The sequence below is a fragment of the Belonocnema kinseyi genome, chromosome 7 (assembly GCF_010883055.1).
Source record: "Belonocnema kinseyi isolate 2016_QV_RU_SX_M_011 chromosome 7, B_treatae_v1, whole genome shotgun sequence".
Taxonomy (NCBI): domain Eukaryota; kingdom Metazoa; phylum Arthropoda; class Insecta; order Hymenoptera; family Cynipidae; genus Belonocnema; species Belonocnema kinseyi.
Window position 1 is genome coordinate 35,104,809 of NC_046663.1, and position 12,025 is coordinate 35,116,833.

General features: G+C 26.5%; 1 protein-coding gene across 1 annotated transcript in view; it reads right to left on the minus strand.

Moving 5' to 3' along the window:
* LOC117177261 (potassium channel subfamily K member 18-like) overlaps positions 1–12,025 on the minus strand; it is a 193,638-nt gene that overhangs the window by 4,040 nt on the left and 177,573 nt on the right. Inside the window, exon 5 of the mRNA XM_033367845.1 lies at positions 7,839–8,286. Within this exon, the coding sequence (XP_033223736.1) occupies positions 7,839–8,286 (448 nt within the window). The remainder of the gene's footprint in view (positions 1–7,838; positions 8,287–12,025) is intronic.

Sequence of the window (12,025 nt, forward strand, 5' to 3'; positions counted from 1 at the left end):
AAAAGCTCAATTTTAGAAAAAAAAGAAGTACTTTTTATTAACATTTTGTAAATTAAATTTCAGTAACCTTTTTAAGGAATGCTCAAGGAGTGATTTAAATCAATAAATTTTAATTATGACCCCCCTTCCACCGACAAACCCCTTGTATTGTGCCCGGAAAATACCCCCAAAAATGCAAAATAGCAGCTTTATTTAAAATTCATGCGAAAGAAGGTATTATTTTTAATTTTTTAAACATCAACTATTTATATTCGATAGTTCACAAGTCTCCAAGTTTTATATGAATAATTTTTAATTTTTTTAAACGATTATTATTTGCTTAAATAATGTTTGTTTTGCTTGCAAATCGATAAATGTAACGATTTCTCCAGATAAACAATATAGTTGATACATTTTAAGAATAATATTTCTTGTTTGAACTTGCTACTTGTTAAACTTTTAAAAAATAGTTCAAATAATGCAAAGAAATATATATCGTGATAAAATATTAAATTTTAAAATATATTATTTTACTTATATTTGTGCTTATTATTGATGATCATCCATTACTTATTGGGTGGTCTCTCATATACATTTTTAAGTCACAAAATATTAAATGATAATCGACATAGTGTAAGGAATTAAGCATAAGTAGAATCTTCTTCACCTTCCCTGTGAAAAGGTGCAAGTGAATGATTATTAATTGTACGAATAATTGCAAAACTGTCTTTCAAAATCAATAACATTTATTAATTGCATCATTAGTTCCAGAAAATAGTATTTTCAAAGATTTACAGGGGGAAACCATTACACAAATGAAAATTGTTTAAATAATTGTCAATATCATTAAAAATATATTAAAATCAAAAAGCGTTAATTGTGTAATTAATTCTAGAAAATACTAACATTTTGCACGACTTGCAAGGGAAAACTCAATTTGAAAATAGAAATTATAAATAATTACCAAATATATTTTAAAATAAATATTAGTTTTAAAATGCAACAAACTGTATTTTAATTTTTTTTTAACTTTTAACGATTTGCAAGCGACCAACATTTTTTTAAACAAATAATAATTCCCTAAATAATTTAAAATTATCAAAAAATATTTCGAACCTTGTCTCTTGTCGAAAAAAACAATTAATGTTGAAAAAGTTCCAAAAATTACCGTATTTAGGATGAATTTTATATAAAACTGTTATTTTAAATTTTTGGGGCATTTTTCGGGTACAGTGCAATTTTCAGCTTAGAAGATTCAGATTCGAAGGTTTTAAGGACTAGAAAGTCAAGAATAAAAGATATTGTGTGAAAATTATTCTTTATATATTTCTTAAGAGGCGAGGAACTTTAATTTATAAAATGTAAATGTTTTTTTGTCCCATTAATCCCACGTTAATTTTAAAAGTCCGAGGGCATAGCGTACCAGGTTGATCGATTTAAAAAAAAAATAAACTGACGCCAGTGCATCTCGTAATTTAAAAACAATTTTTTACCTGTATTTTTGTTAGAATGACCAGAATTTTCTTCTCAAAAATATTCGTTTTCGAGAAAAACTGCTTTTTGGACCCCTCCCCCCCGTATAATTTGAAAATACATGCGACTTCAAGGTTAATATTTTAGAAAATTTTATGTCAAATTAAAAAAATTTCTCATAAATATAAATCAAAAATGATGTGAAAATAAGAAATAAATCTTGATTGGAGACTAAACAATTGAACTATAATAATTATACATTTGATTAAAGAGTAAGGAAGATTTGGTCATTTCTACTATTTGGTATATATTAATAGTAACACTTTTCTTATTTATATGATTTCAATTTGATTTAAATATAAAAAGTACTCATTGATTTCAGACTAATCGATTGACCTACAATATAATTACATATTATTGAGGAACAAGAAAAATATGATCATTTATAATATTTGAAAAATTTCTGCTTACAGTAAAACTTTTCCCATTAATATAATTCAATGTTGATGTTAGAATAAAAAAGATTTTATGATGAGAGATAAATAGATTGACCTATAATATTAATACGCTCTATTGAAGGATAAGGAAAATATGGACATTTGTATTATTTAAAAATTTTTGCTTACAGTAAAACTTTTCTCAGTAATATAATTCAAAATTGAGGTTAGAATAAAAAGGGATCGCTTATCAAAAACTGATCAATTGACCTAAAATTTTATTAAATTTGTGGAAGAGTAAAGAAGATAAGGTTATTTATGTATAATGGCAGAAAAATTTCTGATTACAGTAAAACTTTTCTGATGAATTTAATTTAAAGTAGTTTTGAGGACAGAAAAGCATTCTTGATTAAAAACGAAACGATTGACCTATCATATTTGATTTAAGAGTAAGGAAGTTATGTTTAGTTATTTTTAAGAAAATACGTTTTTTATGTTAAAACTTTTTTCATTACCATACTTCAAATTTGAGGCAACAACATAAAATATTCATTGACTCGAGAAGAATCGATTGACTTATGATATTATGAAATTTTATCAAAAACTAAGGAATTGTGCTCATTTGAAATATGTATTTAAAAAATGTATTTAATTTTAGTGAAAATTTGTCCATTAACCTAATTCAAAATCGATGTAAGAATAAAAAAGACTTCCTTATTTAATACGAATAGATTGACCGTATTTAATTTAATTATTTTCAATATTAACTTTTAATAGCTAAAAAAAATAAATAATTAATCTTCTATGGAAAAGCAAATAAATATTGTAAAGCTAGTAGAATATGCAAAAAATCTTGTTGAAAAAAAATCAGTTCGATTAATGTTTAGTTTTTCTGATTTCGGCATAAAGTTCCTCTCGTCGGATTTTCTATTTTTATATTGCAAATCAGATTATTATTTCTAATTTTAGATCACTTACTTCTTTTATCAATATATTGTTGTGGCAAAAAGTGACCTTTTTGGAGAAAATTAGTCAATTATATCTATAGAACCAGCTCTGCCAAAAGAAAGACTAATGTCAAGCGTCACAATGGTGGGTATCCTGATGTGCAGGTACAGGTGTATTCAAAAGTGAATAAAACAATGCAAACCCGCGCAATCTTGATATAAATGGGTCATTTCAAATTAACTTCGGAATTCGATGCAGGTAAACTTTGCATTTCAAAGTTTATATAAGAAGTTTCTAGTGACTTAAGAATATTTTAAAACTTTGAAATATTTCCGAAAGTGTTGAAAATTTTTTAAATTTTTTCGAAACTACAAGTTATGAATATCTTTTAAAATTAGTCAAGGCTCTCCAGAAAAATTAAAATCCTGCAAAATAAAAAACTTTCTTCTAAATTTCTTAGATACTTTATTAACACATGAAATCTTCCAAAACACTTCTTAAATTTTCTCAAGAAAATTAAAAAAGTTAAGTTAATATAGCCTTTGAATAAATAGTAGTTAAACAAAAGAAATTTATTCTGCTTTTTTTATTAACCATTATTTTTTCCTCAAATTATTATCTGGTTCAATTTTTTTTCTTTGTTGCCTAAAAAATCTTTTTTGGGTGAGGATTAATCCCTGTGGTTGCCAATGTAACTGTTTTGTTAAAAATTAATCTTCGTTTTGATCTTGATTTGAAATACCTCAGATCTTGACTCAGAATTCTTTTCGGTTGAAAATTCAACTATTCTGTTGAAAATTCCTCTATTTTTCATTCATTCAATTCTATTTAATTTAAATGAACCATTTTTTTATTTGAATATCAGCTTTTACATTTTTCGTCGGCAATTCGTTTTTTTTTTGCAAATTGAACAACTACTTACTTCGAAGTAGAACTAACTTGTAAATTTTGGTTGTTGAAGAATAATTATTTTAGTTGAAAATTCACCTCTTTAGTTGACGATGTAACAATTCGTTGAAATTTGGTGCTTTTTTATTTGAAATTAATCTAGTTGGTAGACAATTTATTTATTTGTTTGAAAATTAAACCACGGGAATTATCTAAAAAAAAATCTAAATTTTGCTATTAAGTTCAAAGTTCGACTACTTGTTTTGAAATTATCTTCTAATTTTTTATCAAGATTTGGCATATCTTTAGTTTTCAAAAACTTTTGGAATTTTTGCAAGAATCATAGGAAAAGATGAATCTTTTTGGAAGAAAAAGTATGTATTTGATGGAAAATTCAACTATTTAGTAGAACCAAAATTTTAAATACTTGAAATTTTTAAAGAAATTTTTTAATTTTCTCAACAATGTTAGAAAAATGATATTTGTATTACCTTAAAAACAAATCAACCTAAAAAATAAATTATTATTCGAAATTTCTTTCTAAAAATAAAAAAACTAAACATGCCAGTAGCATGCGATTGATGATGCTAGTCCAGTTTAAAAAAGTGAAAAATATAATATCTTAATTATCAAAGCTATAAATAAAGTGTGAGATAAAAATCGCGAATTTAATTTGAAATCACGCAAATATTTTGCTTGCTATAAGCAGCTAAGAAGCGACCATGAAACATTCAGCGTGCTAGAAATCAGTCAATCAGAAAAGCTTTTCCTATTGCAAATTTTGATGTCGTATACTACGTAGGACTACGTTTCAAAAGACGTAGGAAACTCGGTCGGAAACTACGTAGGAAACAACAACTTAGAGAACCCAGCCGGAAACTACGTAGGAAACAACTTAGAGACCTGGTCGGAAACTACGTAGAAAACAACTTAGAGAACCCGGTCGGAAACTACGTAGGAAACAACTTAGAGAACTCGGTCGAAAAATTTTGTGGGATCCAAAATCGTAAACTATGTAGGAAAAAAATTAAGGAAACGGTGTCGGACCTATGTTGAATCCGACGTTTTTAAACTACGTAGGAAACTGCGCCGGATTCGACTGCGTCACCCACGTAGGAAAGTATGTTGAAAAGTATGTCAGAAACTTTTTAGGATTTGAAATCGGGAATAACGCAGGTACCGACCTTATAAGTTGCATAGGAAATTATGTAAGAAAACAGGTTGGAAACTATGTAGAATCTGACTTGGTAAACTACGTAGAAAAGTACACAGGATCAAGCGTCATAAACTACGTTGTGAATTGGTACAGTAAACGACATAATATAAAAGGTCGTTTTCAATGTGGATCATTACGTCACTTCCAACATAGTTTCCTACTTCCTGACATAGTAAATAATTTGGAGCAAATAATTTGTTGATAATTTAAAAAGTCCCAAAAATTTTACAAGTAAAGTTCATAGAAACTTTTACATCCAAAAATTACATTCATAAATATGCATATTTATTTGATTTTCTGAATAATTATCTCATCACTTCACTGCGATATAATTGAATTTGAAAAGCAAGATTTTCTCAAAGTTCAGTTTATCAAAAGTTTATATTGTTCAAAATCAGAAGTTTATTTTACGAAACTAGGGGACAAATAGTAGAATATATCGTTCTAAATCAAATTAATGCAACTACCGTATTAAATTGAATATGAAAAAATTGAAATTCGTAATTTTTTAATTCGAAATATATTGAATTTTCAACAAATTAGTTGAATTTTTTTCTTAAACAAATGTTCTATTAAAAGAAATAAATTTTCAATTTGAAAATACGAATAAGAAAAACATTTTTAACTGAACAGTTGCAATAACAATCATGCAGTTGAAATTGTAGGAAAAAGAGACGTATTTTTTAAATATAGTTTATCTATTAATCAAATAACTGCATTCTTAAGAAGAGAAGACGAATTTTTTAAAGACAGTTACATTTTCAACAAAAAAGTTTATTTTGAACCAAGAAAAATTACTGCACTACTATAAAAAACTTAAACTAAACGGAAAAATAAAAAAATAGTGTTGGATTTTTAACATGAAAAGTTAAATTTTTAACAAAAAAGTTCATTTTAAAACCACGAGGATGACTTTTTAACCACAAAAGTTTAATTTTCTACCATACATAAGAATTTGTAATGGAGAAACATGAATTATAAATCAAATAGACAAATTTTAAACTTAAAAATATTTTTCTTGAACCAAAAATCGAATACTCCAATTTGCATTTAAAAAGATTAATTTTGAAAAAAATCATTTTGAACATGTTAAATTCAGTCAGAAAGATCGAATCTTAAATAAATAGATGAATTGTTTACAAAAAAATGAATAAATAAAATGTAAACAACCATGAATAATTTTCTTTCCGAAAATATGAATGAAATAGTTTCATTTTTAGATGAAAAAAAACTAAATTTCACAATGTAAAAAGTAAATTTAAAAAAAAATTAATTTGCATCCAGACGACAATCTTAAAAAATTAGTTTTAAAAAAGTAATTTGAATTTCAATCAAGTGGTTGAATTTTATAAAAAAAAGTCTTTCTCTACCTAAAATATTAATTGTCCACTAAAAAAATGTATTTAAAAAGAAAACGTCTATTTTAAACACAATTGTTGAATTTTTCAGGCAAAAAAAAAATTATTTACATATCAGTTGAACTTTTAACCCAAAAATAAGATTTGTCATCCAAAAATTAATTTTCTACTATTTAGTTAAATTTGCATAATAATAGTTTAATATTCAACCAGACAGTCGAATTTTCAGCCAAAGATATAAATTTTCAACTAAAACGTTAATTTTCAAACTGCAAATATGAATTTTAAACTAAAACAATGATTTTTTAAATGGAAAATTAGTTTTTAAAAAAGTAAATTTTTAACAAAATAATTGAATTTTCAACTAAATAAAGTAATTTTCAACTGCAAAATATTTGATTTTAATTTAAAATCTCAACTTTCAAACAAGAAGATTAAGTTAAATTTACATTTTGAAAAATCATTTTTCAAATGAAATGATGAATAGTCAAGTTGAGTAAGGGAATTAAAAAAAGGACGTAGTTTCCTACGTCTTTTGGTATGTAATTTTGTACATAGTTTCTGCGTAGTTTTCCGCGTAGTTTTTTATGTTGTGTTCTACGTAATTTTCTACATAGTTTCCTCCGTAGTTTTCCAGTAGATTTCTTCGAAGTTCTCATGTAATTCTTAGATTTTTTTTCGTAGTTTTCTACCTGATTTCTACGTGGTTTTCATTTATGTATAAAAATTAAAAAAATATTAATTTGAAAAAATGTAAAAACAAAAATATTTTCTCTTTAGAGAATTTTTATAATTCGTAGATTCCGAGATATTTAGCGTTAAAAAAGTATTTTTTTTTTAAATTTTCATAACTTTAAAACGCTTGGTAAACAAACTATCTTTGAAGAAAATAAAAATTCTCATCTCTTTCATTTTTAATTTTTTTTAAATTACAAGTTCCTTAAAAAATCACACAACGTTTTTTTGCAAGAAAAAAATGGAACAGAAATTTTTTTTTACCACAAGAAACTTAATTGACAATTTTTTTAACAAAGCTAATTGTATTTAAAAGTTATTGGCTCATATTTCGAAATTATTACCTGCGTATTTTGCTACGTGAGTTCCTACGTAGTTCTCTGCCTAGTTTCCTACGAGGTTTTCTAATATATTTCTACGTAGTTTTTCACGCTGCTTTTATCATAGTCTTCTACAGTATTTTCTACGTAGCTTCCTATATAGTGTATTGCGTAGTTTTTCACGTAGTTTCCACGTGGAATTTTACGTGCTTGTTTAGTAATTTTCTACGTAGTTCCAGCGTAGTTTTCCGCCTAATTTTAGACGTATTTTCTCAAGTAGTTCTCTACGTCGTTTCCTACTTAGTTTTCTAGCAGGTTTCTGCGTAGTTTTCGCCTAGATTTGACATAGTTTCTACTATATTCTCTACGTACTTAACTGTGTAGAAAATTAAGTAGTTTCCTAAATAGTTTTTTACGTAGTGAACGACTTTAGAAGTTTTGTTTCCGCTCTAAGGCACGATTTTTGATTTTATTCAAGATATACCTGGACCTCCGATCTGGCCGCTGACCATCGTCCCGCTCGACATTCCGCACGATTTACCAAAGATTCTGATCGCGCGTACCACCTCTTCTTGGACCAAATTGAAGCACATTGCAATCAGTCCCAGGCCGGCGAGGATGTACACGCAGCAAGCGCAGAGACTCAGTTCTTCGAGAGTCGTATTCGGGGCATTTGTACCAGCTGGTAATAAATCACCGAATCCTATTGTCCCGAGGCTGGTGAAACAAAAGTAACCACCTTCCAAAAGAGTCCAACCCTCGAGGCGATTAAACATCACTGCTCCGCCGCATATGTACACAATTATCATTAAAAAGCAGAGAGTTATTGGCACTTTTACGACACTATTGGGGTCGTTTACACATGCTGATGATGCTGAATTTAGGGAAAGGGTACATGGGTAGTAATGCCTCTTTCCGTTGTTGGACGCATCCTGCAAAAAGAGGATTAAAATTCTACATCAGTATGGCAGCTTAATAGTCTTGTTATACTTACCTTATAAATCGTAATTATTTCAAACAATATGTAAATTTTTAAACATTAGAACATAAAAATAAATTCATTCTTTTTGTTAAAAAAAAATACATTTACTGGTCGCTTAAGTCACATGAACACTAGGGTAGCCAAAAACTGCATTTCAATTTTCTTTCCGAATTTTTATGAATACCTGCCAGAAATTTGTTCCAATCTACACAAAAATAAATCAATTTTCTTTTCTTCAATGAAAAAAGTTTATATTTAGAGGTGCCACAAGTCCCATGAAGTTCAACACGTATTTCCCATAAAAAAAGACGTTTTTGTACATTTTATTCAGAATCCTCAATTTTAGCTGAATTGAGCTGAAACTCAAGATTTCTCTTCACAATCAGCTATACAATATGAAAAAAATATCAGTTTTCAAATATGTATATTGATAATTCGATGTTCTAATAGATTTTTTAAACAATTTATTATTGTTTTTAGACATTTTCTCATAGAATAAAGTAAGAAAGTCGCTGTTTTTTTTAAATTGCTACTTTTCGTCCAATTTTCATTAAAAATGAGTTAAATAATTAATAAGAGCTAATAAAATTAATTGTTTAAGCAATTTGTTATCATGATTATTAATATCCAATTTGAATAATCGTAGAAAGATGCAGTTTTTCTTCAATTTTTTGGCTTTATCTCCAATTTCTAGTTGTAATGAAGTGATAATTAATTCAAGCTAACAAAAATAATTGCTTAAGAAATTTATTATCATTTTGAATGATATTCTCTTTGCTTAATGATAGACTGCTGCTGTTTTTTGTTGTTTAAATTTTGCAACTGGTTGTCTATTATTCATTAGGAGTGCCTTAATCATTAATTACATTTAGCAAAATCATTGTTTAAGCAATTTATTGTTTGTTATGACAATCTACATCCATACCAATGTCTAATATAGTTGCTATTTTTTCTAAAATCTTTAACATTGCTTCACTTTTTCAGTTATAAATAAATAATAAGTCATTCTCAACAAAAATTATTTTACAAATAGTAGTTTTTATCTAAGTAACTCATTTTCGTACTTTTCCCAATGTTAGAAAAAATCATTTTAATGAAAAAATTTATTTTACACAAAAGTTGGAAACAAAGAATAGAATAATTAGATGTTGGTTGTAGGACCAGGTCTTTTAATAGCTTGTAAAAGTTGTATTTTGAATTACAGAAAAAGCTTATTGCAAAGCTTAGAAGGAAATTCTGGAATTTAACCTATTCTGATATCAGCCCCAATCCGCTCTAGCGGAATATATTCACGAAAAAGAAAGCGATTTAAAAAAATATGTTTCTCTCCAATAATTATTTATTATTTGTTCCTAACTAAACAGGAAAAACAAAATTGAAGATTTCAGGAAAACTGCAACTTTCTAGCACTTATCTAAGAGCCGATCGTTATAAACAATGATGAATCGTTTAAAAAACTTTTTAGTTTAATATTATTAATTATTACCTCACTAAATGAAAAAGGGACAGTAAGGGAAAAATGTCCGAAAAAACCGAAACTATTAAGCATTGAAATAGATGAATATAGTGATAAACAATAATAATTAGTTTCAACCATTATTTTTGTTAACTTTAATCAATTATTACTTCACTTTAATTGAAAAATAGTTAAAAAATTCAGAAAACACCTCATTCTTCTAGCATTATTGAAATAGAATATTATTTATAATAATAATATTAAATGGTTTAAACAATTTTCTTGTCTATAATTGATTATTTTACACATATTAATTTAAAATTGGTCAAAAAGTGCAATTTAAAAAAAAACTGCAATTTTCTAGCATTATTCTAAGAGAATATTATTGCAAATAATAATAATAAATTGTTTAAACAATCACTCTTATTAATAATGGTGAACTATCACCCTCCTCTAATTAAAAATTGGAACATTTTTCAAAAAACAACGACTTTATAATACTATTTTATGAAAAAATGGCTAAAAACAATAATAAATTGTTAAAACAATTGATGTAACCATCTATTATCAGTATGAAATTATATAATGTACCATTTATGAGGTTTGTTTGGGCACTATGACTTAATGGGGCTTGCGGCACAGCTAAATATCACTTTTTTTGCTAACAAAAAAAGGATTAATTTTTGTGTGATATCGAACAAATTTCCGGTTGGTATTCATAAAATCAAGAAAAAAAAAACTTTTTGAATCACCCTAATAAGCATTAATTTCCCATGAGAAAAAAAGACGTTTTTTACATTTTATTCAGAATCGTCAATATTAGCCGAATCAATTTAAAACTTAATATTTCTTTTCACGATCAGCCATAGAATACGAATAAAATATTACTTTTGAGTACTCACTACATAAGTTTGTTTTATAGGGTCAAACAAAAATTTGAAGTGAAAAAATGTGCTTGTCAGTTTTTGTAGCTAATTATGATTTTCTTTAAATGCAAATTGTTTCTGATACATAATTAACGATTTTATACTGCTAATTAAATATCCGATTTATTGCTTAAATAATTTATAATTATTGTTAAAAATTTAGTCTAAGATGTATTTAAAGTTATAAGAAATAATTGTTTAAAAAATGCAATACTATTGTTAAAATTATTCTCTTCGCTTGATGGTAGAAAGTGGCATTTTTTTCTGAAATTTTAAACTCTTCTGACAAATGCAAAATAGTTATTTAAGCAATCTGTTATTGCTTAGAACCATCTTATCCTAAACAATTGCTAGAAATTGCGATTTTTTTTTAATTTTCAACTTTTCTTTGAATTTTTAGTTATGAACAAATAATAAATAAATATTAGCAAGATTATGTTTGAAACAATCTCGTTCTTATTTGTGAATAATTTTTTTCGAAATAAAAACGACTTTTAAATATGCTTCAAATTTTCTACATGGATCATATTGAATATAACTTTTCCTTGAAGTTGTTACTGAGAAACTTCGGTGAGGTGCGCTTATCTCCGTCCATTCAGAGATGCAGCTATTGTCCGAAAACTTGTTCCTGCTGGTACGAATTAATTATTTTTAACACTGGGAAAAGAGCATTACTCTATGAAAAAATAGTTTTAAACAATTATAAATTGTTAAAATTAACATTTTTGTTAACTTGCATTTTCATCACTTTACCAAGTAAAAATGTGTAAAAAATGTATGAAAGTTATATATATACACATATGTATTTGAAAGAAAAACATTAGATTTTGTATTTTAAAGTGTATTCTCGACAAAAAATGTGACATAAATGACATTTTTACCCAAAAAAGATTTTAATTTTGAATAAAAAACAGTTGCATTCTTCCGAAAAGACCAATTTTTAACAAAATAGATGAATTTTCTACCAAAAAGAAGGATTTTCAAGTATATAGTTACATTGTCAACCGAGGAGGTAATTTATCAACTTGAAGGATGAATCTTCAGTAAAAAAGAATAATTTTCAACCAGTTAAATTTCTAAACAAAAAAGTCGAATTTTCAAAAAAATTGTGAAATTCTTAAAAAACAGATTAATTTTTAAACCTACAAGACAAAATTGTAATAAAATAGTTCATCTTTCAACCCGAACAAATTTTCAGTTATGAAGGAAAACAAAATTCAGCCAAATTGTAATTTTATGGGGCCACAGAATTTTGAATATAAAATAAAACTTTCGAATACACATTTTTTTCTAATTTTATTTGTTGT